Source organism: Lethenteron reissneri, chromosome 8 (assembly GCF_015708825.2).
Source record: "Lethenteron reissneri isolate LAM-NWPU_2019-01 chromosome 8, ASM1570882v1, whole genome shotgun sequence".
Classification (NCBI taxonomy): Eukaryota; Metazoa; Chordata; class Hyperoartia; order Petromyzontiformes; family Petromyzontidae; genus Lethenteron; species Lethenteron reissneri.
In genome coordinates, this window is record NC_083786.1 from 9,378,250 (window position 1) to 9,399,294 (window position 21,045).

The 21,045-nt window shown below is 50.7% G+C and overlaps 1 protein-coding gene across 1 annotated transcript in view; it reads right to left on the reverse strand.

The window, feature by feature from the left end:
- The window catches only part of PPP4R4 (protein phosphatase 4 regulatory subunit 4), a 74,571-nt gene that overhangs the window by 46,414 nt on the left and 7,112 nt on the right, over positions 1-21,045 (reverse strand). The window contains 1 exon segment of the mRNA XM_061580818.1: positions 17,708-17,781. Coding sequence (XP_061436802.1) covers positions 17,708-17,781 — 74 coding nt within the window.

A 21,045-nucleotide genomic window follows, 5' to 3' on the forward strand; every position in this document is an offset into this window, starting at 1 on the left:
GTTGCCAGAAAAAAAGGGGAAAACCCCTATTATTATACTAAGTATCTTCTTCCTGGTTCTTTTAAAGTCACGTAGAATGTAAATAATAAAATAATAAAAAGAAAACATAGTAAAATTATCTAATATAATAAGATAATTATCAGAATAAATGTTTTTTTATTTTTTTATTTCCATTCTACGTGACTTTACCGAAAGAACCAGGAAGATGAATCCCTGCAGTCACGAAAGCTTTAAATCGAAACTAAGTATCTTGTTTAAGTCCACATAGTGTTATTGACCAATGTGTTGATGTTTTATCATTATTATTGGTGCTTGTGCACCGCTGCCATTGCGGCAACATCGCCAAATAACGGTGCCAAACTAGTAGCCTTCGAATTCGCATGAGTAGATCGCGCGGAGCAAGGGGCATGACACGAGCTGCAATCTTCTTGGTTCTTTCGGTAAAGTCACGTAGAAGGGAAGTAATAAAATAATAAAAATAAAACATAATAAAATAATTCTCACGACGTTTCGGCCACAACGCAAGCAGCCGTCCCTCGGATGAAGACCAGTTCTGTCGGGGAGACAGCGTTTTATTTTTATTATTGTATTACTTCCCTTCTACGTGACTTTACCGAAAGAATCAAGAAGATGAATCCCTGCGGTCACGAAAGCTTTAAAACGAGCTGCAATGTCGGACACGGGGCCGCCGCGGTCACGTTCCTATTTGACCATTGACCGCTTTGTAGATGTCACAGATGGAACGCTAACCAAAGTCGACGGTCACGTAGTAGGGAAGTAATACAATAATAAAAATAAAACATAATATTTTTATTATTTTATTACTTCCCTACTACGTGACTTTACCGAAAGAACCAAGAAGATGAATCCCTGCAGTCACGAAAGCTTTAAATCGAAATTCAAAGTCGACGGCTCTAACGCTCATCGTTTTGACCGTCGCAAATCCGTTGAAAATCATCGGCCGCTGCCGGCCACGGCTGATTTACCAACCAAAGCCCCCCCCCACCGACCCCGCTGCTCTCCCAGGGTTTTTAGGAGCCCCTTACGTTGCCACGGATATGTCTGGGAGCTGTCTGGACCGTCTGTTATCAGCCGAGTTTAGCGTCGTGAATGAAGGCGGCGACGCGACGCACCTCCCGTAAATTTTCACGACCCCCCCCCGGCTTCTCCGGATTTGCCCCGCGGACGCCTCTTTGCGCTGCACGCGCGCTGGCGTCAATTGCTAAAACATCTTTCTCCGTGAAGTTATATGTGTAGCAAAAAAAGTGGCCGTCGATGATTTACGATAATTCCCCCTTTTGCTTTTTGACAATCTTGTAATTGCCCGCGGTATCTCGTGTTTCAGTGGAGACACCCGAGACTCTGAGACCCAAAGTGAGTCACGTCGTTCGTTTAATAACAACAATAATAGTCCCAATTACTCACCTAGGCAAGCCTAACAAATATTATATAGAGGAGACAAAGATCCCCGATACTCTAGGGCCAAGTGCTGTTAGCGAGGACCTATGAAGGCCGGCATGGCACACGAAGTGGTGGGTGGCCAGCACCACAGCCTGCCATCTTTGTCTCCCCAGTGACGATGTTGACACACCGCACCAGGTAGTTATTTGTGGCTGAGTCGACCTCGGGGAATCCCAGGACCGGTTCAGATAATCGTCACTGGTGTTGGCCGTGAGTGGGAATCGAACCTGGGTCGCCAGGTTCATAGTGCAGCGCGCTAACCGCTACACCACCGCTCCCCACAAGATGCCTACTATAATCACCCAGGAATATCTGTCCTTAACGCTCGTGACGTCACTCGACATCGAACAGCCCCCCTCATTAATAATCATAAGCGGGTGATGTAACTCCACATAGAACAGCCCCCCTCATTAATAATCATGAACAGGTGACGTCCTCCAAATGGACACCCCCCACCTACATAAATAATAATTAGCAGATTTCGATTTAAAGTTTTCGTGACTGCAGGAAATCATCTTCTTGGTTCTTTCGGTAAAGTCGCGTAGAACGGAAGTAATAAAATAATAAAAATAAAACATTATTTAATAATGTTTTATTTTTATTATTTTATTACTTCCCTTCTACGTGACTTTACCGAAAGAACCAAGAAGAATAATTAGCAGGTGACGTCACTCCACATGGGGGGGCGAGGCGCCTCCTCCCCCCTCCTCGGCGTCAACTCACAACCCTCACTACGAAGGCAGAACCCTCACGTCACGTGATCTCCGTCACGCTGTTGAGACATCGAAGTAAAAAGGACGTCGTGATGAACAAGGGATTATAACCTTAACATGAAATAGCTCTGTGTCACCGTGCCCTTACAAACTGCACACGCACTAATGCAATGGATATCACGTCGCGGTCTGCTTTTTGCTTGCAAGTTTAAGATTTACTGCAATACACCCGTCCTTGGACGGGCAAAAGGCTAGTAAAGGAGAATGTAGATACACATTTGTGCGTACATTCGTGTAAGTGCACAAGTGACGTGTATGTATAATCTAATATAATTCATAGTTGTAGAGCGTCTTCACTCAATGCGATTGACATAGTTTACAAAACGATGACAGAATGGGATGATGTAGTTGACAGGGGCTTGCTACAAGGATTAAGGAATGAGTGACAGCGATTGAGGGGTACTTTGGGATCACAAATGGCTAGGGGAGGGATGGGAAGGAGTGGAGGGGCGAGGGGAGGGAAGAGAATGGGAGGTGAGGGTTGAAGAGAGGAACGGGAGGACTGCTCAATTTACAGGGGAAGTGTTGAGTCTATTGGCAGTGTTGAGTCTATGGGCAGTGTTGGGTCTATGGGTAGTGTTGAGTATATGGCAGTGTTGAGTCTTTGAGCAGTGTTGAGTCTATGGGCAGCGTTGAGTCTTTGGGCAGTGTTGAGTCTATGGGCAGTGTTGAGTCTATGGGCAGTGTTGAGTCTATGGGCAGTGTTGGGTCTTTGGGCAGTGTTGAGTCTATGGTGCAGTGTTGAGTCGATTGGCAGTGTTGAGTCTATGGGCAGTGTTGGGTCTATGGGCAGTGTTGGGTCTTTGGGCAGTGTTGAGTCTATGGGTAGTGTTGAGTCTATGGGCAGTGTTGGGTCTTTGGGCAGTGTTGAGTCTATGGGTAGTGTTGAGTCTATGGGTAGTGTTGAGAGTATGGGCAGTGTTGAGTCTTTGGGCAGTGTTGAGTCTATGGGCAGTGTTGAGTCTATGGGCAGTGTTGAGTCTATGGGTAGTGTTGAGTCTATGGGTAGTGCTGAGTCTATGGGCAGTGTTGAGTCTTTGGGCAGTGTTGAGTCTATGGGTAGTGTTGAGTCTATGGTGCAGTGTTGAGTCTATGGGTAGTGTTGAGTCTATGGGCAGTGTTGGGTCTATGGGCAGTGTTGAGTCTATGGGCAGTGTTGAGTCTTTGGGCAGTGTTGAGTCTATGGGTAGTGTTGAGTCTATGGGTAGTGTTGAGTCTATGGGCAGTGTTGAGTCTTTGGGCAGTGTTGAGTCTATGGGCAGTGTTGAGTCTATGGGCAGTGTTGAGTCTATGGGTAGTGTTGAGTCTATGGGTAATGCTGAGTCTATGGGCAGTGTTGAGTCTTTGGGCAGTGTTGAGTCTATGGGTAGTGTTGAGTCTATGGGTAGTGCTGAGTCTATGGGTAGTGTTGAGTCTATGGGTAGTGTTGAGTCTATGGGCAGTGTTGGGTCTTTGGGCAGTGTTGAGTCTATGGGCAGTGCTGAGTATATGGGCAGTGTTGAGTCTATGGGCAGTGTTGAGTCTTTGGGCAGTGTTGAGTCTATGGGTAGTGTTGAGTCTATGGGTAGTGTTGAGTCTATGGGCAGTGTTGAGTCTTTGGGCAGTGTTGAGTCTATGGGTAGTGTTGAGTCTATGGGTAGTGTTGAGTCTATGGGCAGTGTTGAGTCTTTGGGCAGTGTTGAGTCTATGGGTAGTGTTGAGTCTATGGGCAGTGTTGAGTCTATGGACAGTGTTGAGTCTTTGTGGCTCGCCATCGAACAGAGACGGTCACTGCATCACGTGCTTGTACACATCATCATGATGATGTCATTGGCATCATTTTCAGGAATTGTAAACAATCAATTCTTACATTATCAAGCTGGTGTTATTTGATTATATATTTGCCCAGGAAACCCAGCCTGGGCAGTACCCCCGCCGCCCGCCCCACCGTGTGAGTGAGTGAGGTCCATTAAGAGATATTTGCCGTTTCACGGTGCCCGTATCTCGCATGCACAGGCCGTGCCGCCGCAAAATGCTCGACAGTTTGCTTTGGCCCGCGATTCCGTGTCAATACGTGGCGATGTTTGCTCGGAGCTGATGCCTTTTTGTGTGTGTGGGGGGGCGTTATGGATGGAGAAAGCCGGGTTGTGGGGAATGGGAGGGGAAGAGTAACAAAGGGAGTAGTGGTGGATGATTGCGTTTTCAGCTATCATTTGTGGCTAGCTTGCTTTCGAAAAATAAGCTAATAGCTCAGTGGGCATTACTTGGTAAAAAAAAAAACCCAGCTTATTTTTTTCTTTAGTGATTCGCTTACCTTTCCTATATTTCGCACTCCTATCGTGTTTGTTGTATTGTTTGTTGTTGTAACCTTCTGACCCTGCCACCCCTTCTGGACATCTGTGAAACAAAGAGCTTTACAGCTCATCGGATTCCTCCAGTATAAACACTGATTCTGAAGGCGGGGTGGGTTACTGCTCGTATGGCGAGGCAAGGGGAGCGAATCGAGACCGCTCGTGGCGTTTGGGTGTCGTCGTGTTTCGGACCATTCGACGCTTGTCCACGTTGATGCGTTTCAATTTTTTTATTGTTCTTTAGATATTTTTTCATATTGCAACTCAACGCGAGCCCGGTACAGAGAGCACCGGATCACACAACGAAGTGTAGGGGGGGGAGCTAGGGGAGGAACAAAAATTTCGGTGCCTGAAAGATCAATGAAGGGGAGAGATTTGGGGCTCGCTGTCCCACCCAGATGGGAGCCACGAACGAGGGCATGGAAGTTCACATCGGGTGGAGGAAATGGGTAAGGGGGAAAGATAACTAACATCGTGGGGAAAGAGAGGAACAGGCAAGGCACGTTGATGTGTTCATGAAAGTAGGTGGCTTCGCTGCTATACAATCTCATCGCCACATGTGTCCCCCCCCCGCTCCCCACGTCGTAATGTACGTGTGTACACGCCTTCTGCCAATCCGCTGCTGGATGAGGGCCTCCCCATGCCCAGAAGATCGTTCTGGGGGTTACTTGACCGTAACATTGTCACCGCTGGTCAGTGCTGGTTTGGGGAAGGCAGCGAGCATGGAGGTGCAGACCAACAATGGACTTTGCTGCAACTACCCACCGTTGTCCACCATGTAGCCCCACACTGTCTGTAGCCTAGAGAAACCTGTCCATGTGTGGTCGTCGTCCATTTTCGAGCGCAACCCTGCTTCGTTTGCGAGATCTGACCTCACAGCTGTCAACCCGACAATCACACCACCCCCAGTCACCACCAACACCGCTGCGTGCAAGGCCCTATCAGAGGTGTAGGGATGTTGGAGAGAGGGCCGTTATGCATGGCAGCCTATGGGAAAGAAACACAGTGGGCGGGGCTACGTGTGTGCACAGGGAGATGCCCTCTGCGACGTCCGAGCCAGACACCCTGGGGGGGGGCTGGTTCGGCGTTACGATCCCCCGGGGCCCCACCCCTCAAGGAGGGTTGGGTATAAAAAGGGGTCGTTATATGGGCTTAGTCAGTTATGTTATAGTTAAGCTAAGAAGTCGGAAGACGTCGTAGCTAGAGCCCTGGACTCCCCCTGATCGCCGCCCTTATCAGGGCCCCACGGGATCAGGCTCGAGCCAGTGGCGTGGTCCCGTGAACCAGAGCCAGTGCTCTGGGACTCCGGGTACCGAGCCCGATTACCAGTGTCGGGCCAGACAGCCTCCCCTAGCTCTTAGTGGAGGACTCAGGGGATAGGCTATGGATAGCTAGGGGTATTCCCTGAGTTATACGGGTGAGGGGGCCGCTACCCCCTCTAGGGCTGTCCTGTACTGGCAACTTGTTAAATAAATATACGTGTGCCTCAACTCCGTTGTCAAGCGTCCTCGACGGGTACTTCATCTGGCGTCAGAAGTGGTAAAAATGGAAACGCGCCATACAGCTCGGACCAGGGTACCACAAGAGGAGGACGCCGCGGAGATCGCCGAGCCCGAGACAGAGCAACAAGATGGGGTGCAGCCGGAGCCTGGCGCCTTCTCACCGGGACGTCAGCATGGAGAGGGGCCGCAGCCAGATGCACTACGACTGGCTCACGAACGGCTGGCGGAGCTACTTTATGCCGCTGCCGCCACACTGGAAGGCATTACGCGGTTGGGGGCTGGTGGTCCACCGCAGGGCGAGGAGAACCGGCGGCCGGAGCACTTTCCCGCCATTTCAGCGACTTCACAATTTGAATTTCCCGCCATGGACGCCGCGGCTGTTCGGGGCGTGGCCAGCTTAGACATCGGCTCCGACATCGCCGTCGCCGGGGCTGCAGCGTCATCGCAGCCGAAGGATGCGTCATCGCTGCCGCGACAGGCGATGCCATCGGCCAGTCACGCCGAGGCACCGCCAAAGGGAGGTGAAAGCAACCTGCGGGAGTCCACATCGACCGCTGCGCTTCACCAAAGGCTGCCCCCGCTGAAGGAATTCATCGGTGCGGAGGGTGACTGGGGCGGCTTCCGGCGACGCTTCCTCGCCCATCAGGAGATGGCGCGGTGGTCCGACGAGGAGGCCCTTTGCGCGCTGCCGGCGCTCCTCGATGGGGACGCGCTCGCCGCACTCACGTCGGCGCCAAAAGAGAAGCGGGCTACACTACCAATGGCGCTACAGCTGCTGGCCGGGGTCTATGGACCTTCAGCCGAATGCCGTCAGCAGTTCTACGATCGCAGGCGGGGTGAAAAAGAGTCGCCTCTGGCTTTCCGGACAAGTCTTCTGGCGCTGGCAAAAACAGCCTTTCCCCGCATGGACGACGACGGCGTGGACGCAATGGTCGCGGAGAAGATCCTCCTCTTGGCGGACGACCTCGACATCGTCGTCATCGCACAAGGGGATGCAGAAATGACCTCCCTCCAGGCTGCGCGACTCCTCCACGCCAACCTTCTGCAGCAGCGGCGAAAGGCAAACAGGGCATCGGCTGGGCGTGCGGTGGCTGCAGCCACCCTTCCGTCAGAAGAACTTTATGCCGTCGACCATCGACGGCAACAGACGACGGGGGCGCGGCCGGGTCGGGACGGGCCGAGGCGTTTCGACCGTCCATCGTCTCCATCGGCGCTCCCGCGGTGCTTCAACTGCGGCATCCGGGGCCATGTCGCCTCGGGGTGCCGTTCTCCTCGACAGCGGGGGACGACGCCTCGACAGGACGCCGGCCCTCCTCTTCCTCCTCCCAAGCTCCAGCACCATGATCCGGCGAGTCGCGGCACCTCACATGTTTGGCCAACGCACCCACCTGTCGCACACTCTCGCACCGTAACGAACGGGGGGCCGGTGGGGCGCTGCGATGGACCGGCGCGGATCACTGCGGGGACTCAAATCGAGCCCGAGCGGTGGTCCGTGTTGGCCCATCGCGTGGTGGCCGCGGCGTCGGGATCGTCGGCCGTGGTCGGTTACATTGATGGGGTGGAGGTACGCATCATAGTCGATACAGGGGCATCGGCGACAATTATTTCGGAACTAATTTACAATATTCTACCGGTGCAGAGCCGTCCTTTGCTACCGGTTAATGTCCCTTTCTATGCCGCTAACGGGGGCTCTCTCGGCATCGTGGGACAGATTCGAGCGCAAATTTCTATCGGGGACATCAAATTGTCGGGGCCGATTTTTGTCTCCTCCTCACTGGCAGTTCCGTGCCTGCTGGGGACGGACTTCTTGGGCAGGATGCCAATTCGTATTTTGATCGACCAAGGATGCATTGAGCTTCCGTCGGGGCGACGTATGGCGTTCCTGCCTTCCCCTGTAGCGACTCGGACGGCGTTCGCGACGGTACCGGCGTTCGTCGTAAAAACAGTGCGTGTGCCGCCGGGGGCACAAATGCTGGTACCTCTTAAACTTCGTAGGCCCTTCGCTAAGGGTGTTGGGGATCAGGGTGTTGTGCTGGGGCCGTCTAGGGCCGGGGTTAATGGGCCTCATTTAATTCCGGCCCAGACCATCGTAAGGGGGGACGAGGATCCCTTCATCGCGGTCCTCAATGTCGGGTCGCAGACAGTAGTGGTTCCCCAAGGGACTGTGCTCGCTCACGCGACGCCGGTGCCCTGCGAGGAACCTGCCGTGAACCACATTGACACTGCTGCTCGGACGCACCCGCATTCGGACGGCGATGAAGGGTGGCTCGACGCGCTTTGTGCGGGATCGACGAACCTGTCCAATTTAGAGCGCCAACGGCTTAGATCGCTGCTAAAGGAATTTTCCGACGTTTTCAGTCGGAATAAATACGATTTGGGTTGTACTCACCTGCTGCGTCACCATATTGACACGGGTGACAGCGCGCCTATTCGCCAAAATCCTTTTCGGTTGAGTCCCGCCGAAAAGGACCATGTCAAATCGGCTGTCGATGACATGTTAGCCGCCGACATTATCTCTCCCTCTACCAGCCCTTGGGGAGCACCGATTGTCCTGGTTAAGAAACAGGATGGCTCGTTGCGGTTTTGCGTAGATTTCCGTCGCCTTAATAAGGTTTCGGTTGCCGACGCATACCCGCTCCCACGGATGGACGAATCGCTGGACGCCTTGGCGGGAGCGCGATTCTTCTCCACACTAGATTTACTTTCGGGATTCTGGCAGCTTCCTCTGGACGATGATTCGAAGCCTAAAACCGCTTTCCGTACACCGCACGGCCTGTTCCAATTCAACCGGTTGCCGATGGGCTTACACTCAGCGCCGGCAACCTTCCAGCGGTTGATGGAATTGGTTTTGGCTGGATTGCAATGGGAATCGTGCCTGATTTATTTGGATGACGTAATTGTTTTTGGAAGAACCTTTGACGAACATCTCCAGAGGCTGCGGGCGGTTTTCCAAAGGATGCGGGCTGCTAATTTGAAATTTAAGCCCCAAAAATGCTATTTGTTTCGCGAGTCAGTGCGTTATTTGGGGCACATCGTGGGGCGCTCGGGTATTGCTACCGATCCCGCCAAAACGCAGTGTGTCAGCTCCTGGCCAATTCCGACCTCGGTGGGGGAGGTGAGGAGTTTTATTGGCTTCGCTTCATATTACCGACGGTTCGTCGCTAATTTTGCTACAATTGCCAAACCCCTACATGCTTTGACATCAAAAGGGGTTCGGTTCCACTGGGGTCGGGATGAGGAAGTAGCTTTCTGCTCCCTTCGGGATGCATTGGTGAAGGCTCCTCCTTTGACTTACCCCGATTTTTCGAGGCCGTTTTTGCTCGACACCGACGCGAGCAACACAGGTATCGGAGGCGTGCTTTCCCAGGTGGTTGATGGCGTGGAACGGGTGGTTGCGTACGGCAGTCGGGTGTTGTCTCCAGCGGAGCAAAAATATTGTGTCACCCGTAGAGAACTGTTGGCAATTGTTTTCTTCATCCAACAGTACCGCCCATATCTGTACGGTCAGCATTTCACTGTCCGTACGGATCATGCGGCACTGCAGTACGCCCTGAAGGTTCAACAGCCATCGGGACAATTGTCCCGATGGCTGGAGGTCCTCCAGGATTTCGATTTTGACACCACCTATCGTAAGGGCATTCGCCACACAAATGCGGACGCTCTGTCGCGCATGCCAACCACCTCCGAATGCGCATGCCTCCTGGGGTCGGGGCGTTGCAAGCCAGCTGGGGACATGACGGTTCCAGTCCTGGCGGCCGCCGCCGATGTTGACACATCGCTCCCCGATGAGATCGGGAAACAGGGAAGGGATTCCCTGCTTGGGTTGCCTGTGATTGAGTGGGGACGCCTCCAGATGGAGGACGCCTCCCTCCTCGCGCTGCGTCGTCGCGCCAGGGAGAGGGGGTGTGGGACGGGTGATGCCGACAATTGGGAAATACACGCGGGCTTGCTCATGCATTGGGACGGTAAATCCCACCGTCACCGGCTGGTAGTTCCTGCGGGGTTACGGGGTAAGGTGGTGTGGGCTGCTCATGAGCGCCTCCTCCACCTGGGTACCCAAAAGACCCTCGCCTCGCTCCAGCTGGATTTTTTTTGGCCGGGCATGACACGGGATGTCACGGATCTCCTGGCAGCATGCCCCCGGTGTGCGCAACGCAAACCACCAGCTCGGGAGTCGAACCCGCCGTTGCAGTCCATCACAGTCTCCAGGGTGAACGAACTCGTAGCGTTGGATATCCTGGGGCCGTTTCCCGCCACCCCTAGGGGCAATAGATATTTGCTAACAGGGGTCGAATACTTCACACGCTGGCCTATGGCCTGGCCCCTGGCAAATCAGTCGGCAGCAGCCATCGTGGACGCCTTTGTCCAAGGCTACGTCATGGACAAAGGTGCTCCGGAGCGGCTGCTGACCGACCAGGGTAAAAATTTTTCCGGGAACCTCCTCAAACAAGTCTGTGATCTCCTAGGTACAAAGAAGATTCGTACCTCTCCCTATCACCCACAAACTGACGGGATGGTCGAGCGTCTGCATCGTACCATCACGTCTATGTTGTCGCACCTGGTTTCGGAGTCACAGACCAATTGGGACTTGCAAATTCAAGGGGTCCTGGCAGCATATCGATTGGCCCCCCATGCTGCCACGGGATTTTCACCCTTCTTTCTCATGTATGGTCGCGAACATGACCCACCTGTTCGGGCACAGCTGCAGATCCCCGCGCCTCTAGGTAAAATTAAATTGGACGAGCACGTTAAATTTAACCTTCAAAAGCTAACTGAGGCGCGGGATGCTGCCATGCTCAATTCCCGCATGCGCCAAAAGGCGAATGAGCGCCTCAGACTCGCGCGCGCGCACGTGCTGCAGTGGAAGCCAGGGGACAGGGCATGGCTGCACTGTCCCCAGGTACCGCTTGCGACCTCCTCGAAACTGGTACGGCCATGGCGGGGCCCCGTCGAGGTGGTCGAGGTTTTGCGACCGCAGTGCGTTCGTATCAAGTGGGGGAGGCGCCGGTGGTTCGTTCACCCCTCTAGACTAAAACCCTTCGTTGCGGTGCGGGACTCTGCTCCACACGCGCAGGGCCAAGCATGTGAGGGGTCGACCGACCCGGAGGGTCCGCCTCTGTTGATCTCACCTGACGTCTTGCCGGTTGCCCCGCCCCCAGGTTCTCCCGGAATGACGGGCTCGCGCACATCCCTCACGGGGGATGCCGAGGGTCCCGCCACTCCAATTGCGGACTCGCCTCGGATGGGACAGCGGCCACCGAATGGTCCGCCATCTGAGGTTGGCCCTTGTGACGGGCCTGCGGCAAGGACGCGCGCTAAAATGCGCAGACTCTTATAAAAACACTGGAACGCGAACAAGAAGTGAAAACGAAACGAAAATAAGAAGAAAATTTTTTTTTATTTTTTTTTTGCGTTTTCTGGTACACTTTCGTGTGCTATTGTTACTGGACGCTGCGTTCGTGTGGCGCTCTTGGCGCGTTGTTGTATTATGGCTGTGTGTGTGTGTGCGTCTTGTGTGCGTGTTGTGCGTGCGCTGAGGGTTCCGGGAAATGTACATATCTTGCCTCTACGGATTTCGTATTTATTCGGGGGGGGGGGCGCGTCGGTTTGTTCTCCCTTTAGGGGCATTGTTAGTGTTGTTGTTCAATTCTCGTTCTGTTAAATGAAAAAAATGGGGCACACACGGGGGGAGTCAAGGGGTAAAGATTCATTTGTTGAAATTGTTGCAGCCGGGACGGCTGCGAGCTATGCGGGGGGGAGTGATGTAGGGATGTTGGAGAGAGGGCCGTTATGCATGGCAGCCTATGGGAAAGAAACACAGTGGGCGGGGCTACGTGTGTGCACAGGGAGATGCCCTCTGCGACGTCCGAGCCAGACACCCTGGGGGGGGGCTGGTTCGGCGTTACGATCCCCCGGGGCCCCACCCCTCAAGGAGGGTTGGGTATAAAAAGGGGTCGTTATATGGGCTTAGTCAGTTATGTTATAGTTAAGCTAAGAAGTCGGAAGACGTCGTAGCTAGAGCCCTGGACTCCCCCTGATCGCCGCCCTTATCAGGGCCCCACGGGATCAGGCTCGAGCCAGTGGCGTGGTCCCGTGAACCAGAGCCAGTGCTCTGGGACTCCGGGTACCGAGCCCGATTACCAGTGTCGGGCCAGACAGCCTCCCCTAGCTCTTAGTGGAGGACTCAGGGGATAGGCTATGGATAGCTAGGGGTATTCCCTGAGTTATACGGGTGAGGGGGCCGCTACCCCCTCTAGGGCTGTCCTGTACTGGCAACTTGTTAAATAAATATACGTGTGCCTCAACTCCGTTGTCAAGCGTCTTCGACGGGTACTTCAGAGGCATCCCTGCAAAACCGAGGGCCCACCTCTGATATTATGGCCGGGGTGTTTAGGCCAATGTAAGGGCGGCTTAAGTTGACTACGCGCCTTCAAATCGCACACTATGACACTACTGTGTTGGCCGAACTCGGATGATGATGGTGGGGAGGGGGGGGTAAATAGTGGCCGAGTCGTCTTGTTTGACCCAACAAGGAGCCTTGTTGTGAGCCCCAGAGGAATCTCAAGTGGCCCCTTGTAGCGCGACTTTAATTACAGAATGCATATCTGTGGCTTAGTGCTGCGGGCCCATCCATTATTCACAACGGTGCCTGTTGCTCGCTGAGTGTGGAGCCCGATCGGAGGGCACGGCTGAAGAGTCGGCCGCCGCTCCGCGGGGACCTTGCGGTCGTGCCGCTGCGGTTGCTCCTCCCAAGGCTTTATCGGATTGTGTGTGCGGCACGATGTCCGACGTTTCGCTCAACGTGCTGCCAGCTTCTTCAGTCGCTGACTTGAGCCACTCACTTTCCCATTTACCATTTTCCCCGGAGTATAATATGCAGCCCCCCAAAGCGAAAGTTGGAGGAGCGTTACATCATCCGATAGGGGTGCATCTGTGCGTTTGACGAAGATTGTATAACTTCATTTTACTTTTATGACCATGTCGATCAGATGCAACTTGCAAACGAGCCCGTGTATCGGCGCCCAGTTCTTACCTGGTAAAACACAACTCTCTTGACACTGGGGCGCAAGTTTCGGGAGTGCGTCTTACTTTCCAGAGCATCTTACTATCCGGAGAATCCGGTGTGCGCCGTGTAGCATTTGCCGGCTGCTGGTGCTGCTGGTGTTGCCGGCTGATCTCTCTTGTCACAGCTGTGTGCAAGCACGATTACTCAGTCCGTTGAAGGTGATAACGGCTGAAGGGACTGCGCCTTCACGTGTGCTGTTTTTAGCCGCCGCTCAAGATGTGGTGTAAGGCATAGGCCTAAGCATACACGCGCATCAGATAAATGCGCTTCTCTGTTTACACTTGCAGGCGTTTATAGGAATTCGAGTATTTTATCGCCGAGCAAAAAAATATATAACGAGAAATGGAAAGTTCCGCGCGTTAACAAAAAAATTCTGCTCAATTCCGTCGGCCGTGATGATTCTCTAAGGCCGTCACGTGCTGGACAAAGATGGGTTTCACCATCGCAAGGGATTATATCAGTGAGCCCGTGTCCATCCAGCCATGCGCTGCCAATGAACTACTGGACATCTGTAAAAACTCCTGGAAATCTGTGAAAAAGATCTTCATAGCTCATCGGATTCCTCCAGTATAAAGATTCTGATTCTGGAACATCCGAAGTGGGGGGTGATGCTGCTCAAAGCAGACAATCTGTGCACCAACCTGATCCAGCCCTCACCGCAGTAGCGGGCTTGACAGAAAGACTGAATATACAAATTACTGCAACGACCCAAACCCTTGAGTGATATGTGTGTGTGTTTCTATGTGCATCCTTGCCAAACCTTTGGATACCAGGAATAGGTAACTTAATATTCCAATGTAAAAACTGTTGCTTTGGAAACATCCTTATAATTATATTGAAACTAAAACTAAACAGTGAAGCTTTCGTGACTGCATTAATTCATATTCTTTGGGTCTTTCGGTAAAGTCAAGTATATCGGTGAAAAATATCTATTTTTTTCAATATTAAATTTTTTTTAACCTATCTACGTGACTTTACCGAAAGACCCAAAGAATATTGAACTAAACAATTGTTTATTTTAGCAGGTAAGGCCCACTGAGTTATACAGCTCTTTTTCAGAAGTGACCTGGCCACAAATAATATCAACAAAAGATGGCTTATCAAGTGGAAATTTATAGCAGCCAAACACTCTTAATGCATGTTTCTGAATGTGTAGGGATAAACCGTAGGAACCCTGGGAAAAATCTACACAACCACGGGGAGAACATGCAAACTCCAAATATACAGCGGGCGTAAGGGTCGGGAAAGAACCCACGACCTCCTGTATGTCAGGCGAGGTATTTAAAAATCTCGCCACCGTGGCACCCATGGTATAAAGTGCAGTGTCCACCTCTTTGTATCCACTCTATCTCTCTGGCATGTCTATGCATGTGCTATGAAGGACCATTGCCTGCCATGTCACCTATTACACTGGTCAACACACTTTTTCTGGCATAAGGTATTCCAACGGTTTTACGGTAATTTTGGGGTGCTGATTCCAAATCTGGCATCAGTTTTTGTCTATCACATCAGGTTTTTGAGATATCAAATATTGCATTTTCAAGAAAAACTGCAGAAGAATAATATAAAAAAATGTGGATATCTACATAAAATATTATAAACACACTATCCTAAAAATACAGCACCATATTTTAACACTAAAGCAGTCACTGACTCGCAACAACTTGTTAATTTCGGGTAAAATCAATTAAAATGGGGTATGCCGATAGCATAAAATGAGATGTGATAGAGATCAAATTTGGAATCAGCACCCTGAAATTAGTCTAAAACAGCTGCAAAAGTCCAGGCCAGAAAAAAATGTTTTTTTTGTTGACCAGTGTTACATATACAAATTTCCCCTTTTAGAGCCACAACACAATGTTACTGACACACGCGTTGAGTTTTTAGTTTTGTTTACTGTCAATGTGGGCCTGTGCCCTGCAAAGCAGTGACAGCAGCAGCAGCATCACCACCAAAAGAATCTGTTTGCTGCCTCAAATCAGTCCGCTTGGCAGACGCGAGGTGAGTGCACTATGACAATTGAGCGCACGCGTGCGTGAGCTCGAGTCACGCGTGGCGCGTACAGTGAGTGAGTGTGAGTGTACGTGCGTCCGTACGGGGAGCAGCAAGCAGGGCCACCGTGTGGTTTCGTGTTGGGGAGGGGGGTGGAAACGTGACCGCATCACCAGGGAAACGCTACGAGACGCCGCAGTCACATGCAGAGTGGCGGACAGGAGGGGGGAGGATGAGGGTTGGACGTGTGCACACACACACGTGTCTGTGTGTGTGTGAGTGTTTGTGGGGAGAGGTAATGTTAGTAGTTAGCACGCTGCGCTAGGAACCTGGCAACACGGGTTCGATTCCCGTTCACGGCAAACACCAGTGACGATTATCTGAAACCGGTCCTGGGCCGCCCTTAGGTCGACTCAGCCTCAAATGAGTACCTGGTGCGATGTGTAAAACATCGCCACGAAGGAGACAAAGGCGGCCGGGCGTGATGTTGGCCACCCACCGCCTCGTGTGCCGTGCCGGTCTTTATAGGTGCTCGTGAATAGCACTTGCCCCTACAGTCTGTTAAGGCTATACGGGGGATCTTTGTCTTTGAGGGTATGGTTGAGCAGTGGTAGCAGGAGTCAACGGTGGGAATTGGCGGTGCCAATAGGGGTTTCAAGAATGCTTTAACAACTTGTTTATAAATAATAAAAATGTTAACAAATAACAACTTCTTCGTAAGTCCACGACTGGATGTAGGCCTCGACTATAGTGGTTGTTTGACCATACTTGACCATGCAGGTTGGTGAAGGGGGACATCACAGGACTGATGTACCGACATCACACGTGGCTGGCACGAACTGTGGCTGGGTTAATGTGGCATGCAAACCACTGCACCACCTCCCCACCACCACAACACATTGGTTATAATAAACATACACAATACTTATGAGCTAAGTTCAAGACCCACCCAGAGTTGACTCAACCATATCATCATCGACAAGTTAATCATTATTATGGTGATGTGGTCAGGGTGCAATTTCAGCCATATCCATCTGGGTCAGCAACTTGGAAAATATTTCTGCACCCGACACGCCACATCCAATGTGCCTTTCCCTATGGCTGTGGCGACTGGTCGTGCCCTACCTACTCCAGTCCATCAGCGTCCGAGAAAATAGTTCGTGAGAAATGAAGCACTGATCTTGATGATGATCATCATCATCAAAGCTCTGTGGTGTGTAAATTAAGCACCAGCTGGTGAGGCTACTGCACCACTTGATGGAGAAATTAACAGCAGCGGCTGTGTTGATAAAATTCTCCCCCACCATGGCACTGTGGAATTTCCACTGCTGCCCATAAGTGAAGATGGTCAGTGACGGCAGCTTATTTTGAGCATGAGCATGCAATAACTTGGCGTTCACGTTTGTTTGATGTCCAAGTGGTGGTCTCAGTTTTAGTCAAACTACAATCACCAACAATGAATTATTACTCCACTGGAGTGCTTCACAGAATTAGCTTAGACTGTTCCACTCCGATGAATGCATCTTGTGTACGCAACCCTTAGCAAGGGAATTGCTTTCACTGCATTGCCAAATGTGTCATTATCCTGCGCGGTAATTTAGTCATTCTTCTGCAAAGTAATTTTCTAAGCATGTAATGATTAATTTTGCAAGCTACATGGCACGACCGTGAAAATATACATAGTCGTGATGATCCCTTTGCTCGCAACGCATGCATCAACTCGTACCTCTAAGAATCGATTATAATCTATGATTTCTGCAAATGATATACGAATGCCTTTAAGCTAATGAAACGAACAACATGAAACATAGCCGATGTAATATAAAAAGTGACTTCGTTCAAACTAGATTTTCAAAATGATTGATTCTTGAGTTGATTGGTGACCCTGAATCATGACAATTCCTCAAATTACCTGGGGAGTGAATCATTACATTATTATAACATATTCTTGTTAGCTTCGAAGTGGCAGTGGCATGGGTACTGGTGCAAGATATGAAATTGGTGGTGGAGGGAGTGCCATGTTCATCATCCCCCCCTCCTCACAGCCTGGCGCCTGGCAGAGGTCGCAACCGGGTACCCGATACCCGTACCATACCCGATACCCAGCTACCCGTACCCGGCCGAGTACGGGTACCTGTTTGCGACCCTGGTGCGGCCGGGTACGGGTACGGGTAGACCGTGAGTCACTGGTGAGTAACTGTTTGTCACTCATTTCCCAACGTCTTGTCTCTTCTCACAATTCAAGTTCCTAGAATCAACCCACCCGCGCCTGCAATATGGCTTCATCCCAGAGGTCGCAATCAGGTACCCGATACCCGTACCCTACCCGTACCCGGCCGGGTACGGGTAGGGTACGGGTGCGGCCGGGTACGGGTACGGGTACGGGTACCCGTTTGCGACCCTGGTGCGGCCGGGTACGGGTACGGGTAAGGAATCAAAACCCGTTTGCGACCTCTGGCGCCTGGGCCCCCTCTGGCGTGTGGGACCCGGTGCAGTTGCACCGCCTGTACACCCACTCGATAGCTACGCCACTGTCGAGGCAAGAGTTATTTTAACGACAGGTTCCTGCACGTAAGTTCCCACCTCAGCAGATGCACCGCACGTTCGATGTCACTCAGTCCTTCGTCCACGGTCAGCCGTTCAATCTCTTCGGGCGTCTGTGTGGGTGGGGGGCCACATAGGGAAGGGGGCACGATGAGTGGATTGCTTGGCAGTTCATGCATTAATTAAGACGTGCTGCACTCGTGGGCAAAGTGCGCACAGAAGCGTGGACAGGTGCACGCTTGGAATTACGCTGGGAGACGGGAATAATGGAGAGGGGGAGGGAAACACACGTGGGTTAGAGGACATCCAGAAGTTGAGACGTCATAGTTACCGTTAAAGAAAATTTGAGCCTTAGCAGGATGCGTCGCTGCAAAGGATGAATGTCCGCGGTTTAAACTAACGACAGTGGCAGCAAAAGGGGGGAACATGCCTGAGAGGACGTCCACCGTGGAGATGGAGCGATAAAATCAGATGGCGTGCCGGAGCTAGATGGATTATTGCATCGCGAGACCGTGAGAGATGTCGACGGTTTCAGGAGGCCTTCATGCAGCAGTGGATAATGTCTGATGATGATGACAACGATGTTGATGAAACTCATGTGCACTGGGAAGGGGTTAGGGGGTTAGTGCTGGGCATCAATCAAATCTGTAATCGATCGCTCCACGAAAATCCATGGGGATGTTGCAATATTTAGTCTGTAAAGGAGCCACGGTGGTGTGTAAGTCATGGATAGGTAACTTAATATCGTGGCTTTGTGGGACAGACACAAGCTCTATCTGTGAGCAGCCAATCTTTTATCTTTTGCTGGCTTCCCGATCCCTTCTGGCTCCCAAGCCACACAGAAAATATCGACTCACCAGCCGACACTGCCCTTGCCATTTAACTCATTAATTGACTCAATTCACATGGTTACTTTATAAGCAGGCCTTCAGCCTGGATAGCACTTAGATGGAGCAACTACCGTGCATGACAGCTTGCTTTCGACTGCTGTGAGACTACCTGGTAGGCAGCAGAGAGCAATGCAGAAAAATCCATTGTTGCACTGTTTGTTCTTCTGTGCTCCCCACCTTCAACGATCTACCTGACCAGCGTGGCGAAGTATGGCCATACAACTAGTAAGACCCGCAACGGCATGGGCAGGACCTCGGCGAACGGTGGATTGTTAACGATTTGCACTGTTACTAGCATCTACAGATCTACCCGGTTACTTGGCCGGGTTCCTCTGTTTGGAAAGTTTAAGTGGAATAGTTATTGTTCAACTCGTGTTTCTGCCTGACCCGAGTTAATTTCACTCCGTGTTTGCATTGTGCTATTGTGTTTGTTCTGCCACGTGAGTGCGGGTCGTCTGGGTTTGATGTATTTGGCATGCTTTGGTGAAAGTCGTTTGACTGTATTGGATTGTTGGAATATCTTTCTGTTGATCTGCCTCGGCTTGCGAGTCAGGTCTAGGGCTGAACGATTTGGGGAAAATATCTAATTGCGATTTTTCTGACAGATATTGCGATTACATTTTTTTAAAGTCAAGTTGCAGTTCAATATTCACTCTGTAACAGATTTAAAACATGTGATGGAGCATTACCACATGAGACCATCTAAATATGATCTGCTCTATATATTATAATGCAAAGATGAGAACTTTAAAGATATTAATTGGTGCCAACATGTATTTATTAAAATATTTTAATTGAAATAGAACAATACAACATAAAACAATTGTTAAATTAAATAAATAAAGTTATAATAATTTAATATAAACAATTCCAATAGGACTTTTCAAATCGCAGCCTTTGCAATTTGCCAATCGCATTGTTTCTAATTCTGATTTCGATTTGAAATCGATTAATCGTTCAGCCCTAGTCAGGTCTTCTGATAGTGCCACTCTGCTCTCATGCTTAGGTCCAGGCAACCTTTGCAACAGGGACGCGATTTCTCCCCCGTGTTATAGGACATTCCACATTCCTGTGACAAGATCAAGTCTAACCACAGTTACAAATATAGATGAACAAAGGTAAACGTCACACTTGTTCAACACGTTGCGCGATGATTAACGATGTTGTCAGGAGTCCTAGCTCAATTATTAACCTTTAAATAATGTATTAAGTGGCGCTGTAAGCATGCCACACAACATCACATGGAGGCGAGGGTTTGGTGGATGTTGAGAAAACTCTCATCCCATGGGCATCGAGGTGCCATACCCTGGCTCGCCAGGAGGAGGCAGTACAGCAAGTGGACTAATCGCCACCCGTTTCCATCGCGCGTGCATTGTCTCCAGCTGATCCGGCGTCCTCCCACGTGTACATGAAACACTCATCATAAATTTGCTGAAAATATCTTTAAGTAAAAATAACCCAAAGCAGGACTCTCCTTAAAAAGAGGACTATGCCTCGGTGTGGCTAGCCTGGGTAAGCAGAGTATTAGACCCTACATATACAGTTATTGAATTGTTTAGACTCATCCAAGGACCCATAGACTCGCACAAAACGACATATGACAGAATGACTATCAACCATACAATAAATATATCTTCTTGGTTCTTTTCGGTAAAGTCAAGACTTTACCGAAAGAACCAAGAAGATGAATCCCTGCAGTCACGAAAGCTTTAAATCGAAAAATAAATATATCCCCCATGTTACTCCACAGGCGTTTTGAGACGCGGTCAAACTTAAACAAACATTTTTATTTCACCAGATAAGGCCCACTGAGCTATATAGATATTTTTCATATAGCAGCCACATACTCTAAAAGCATGTTTCTAAATGCGGAGGGAAAACCCGGAGGATCCGGAGACAAATCCACGCGACCACGGGGAGAGAAAGAGAGACACGCAAACTCCAAACATACAGCAGCAGACGTCAGGTTCGGCATCGAACCCACGACCTCCTGCACACCAGGCGAGGTAGTTAACATCTCGCCACCGTGGCACCCTTAGATGCTACGCAATCGCATGTTGCATTGTACAGATACTTCATACTTCACCACGCTGGTCAGTCGGTGCGGAAGCATAATAGACGTGACAGCATAGAGCACACAGTACAGTACAACAATTGATGTTTTTGCTGCACATTACCAACATGTCACTTTCAGAGTACCAGCTATCTCAGGAGTCAGCAACACAAAGAACAAGTGCCATTGTGAAATATCTGGTCCAACACCATGTGAGACTAGGCTCTAAGGAAAGCTGTCTCGGGTGTGGACCAATCAATTTCAAGGACAGTGCATACATTATCAGAGTTGTGTTTTTTTGTTTGCATTCCGACTGCAGGTATTGTGGTCTATGCAAACATGACTCCTTGTAAAAAAAAAGGTGTCAGTTTTGTTGCCAGATAAAAGGGTAAAAAACCAATTATCATATTTTGCTATTGGCAAATGAGGTTCCA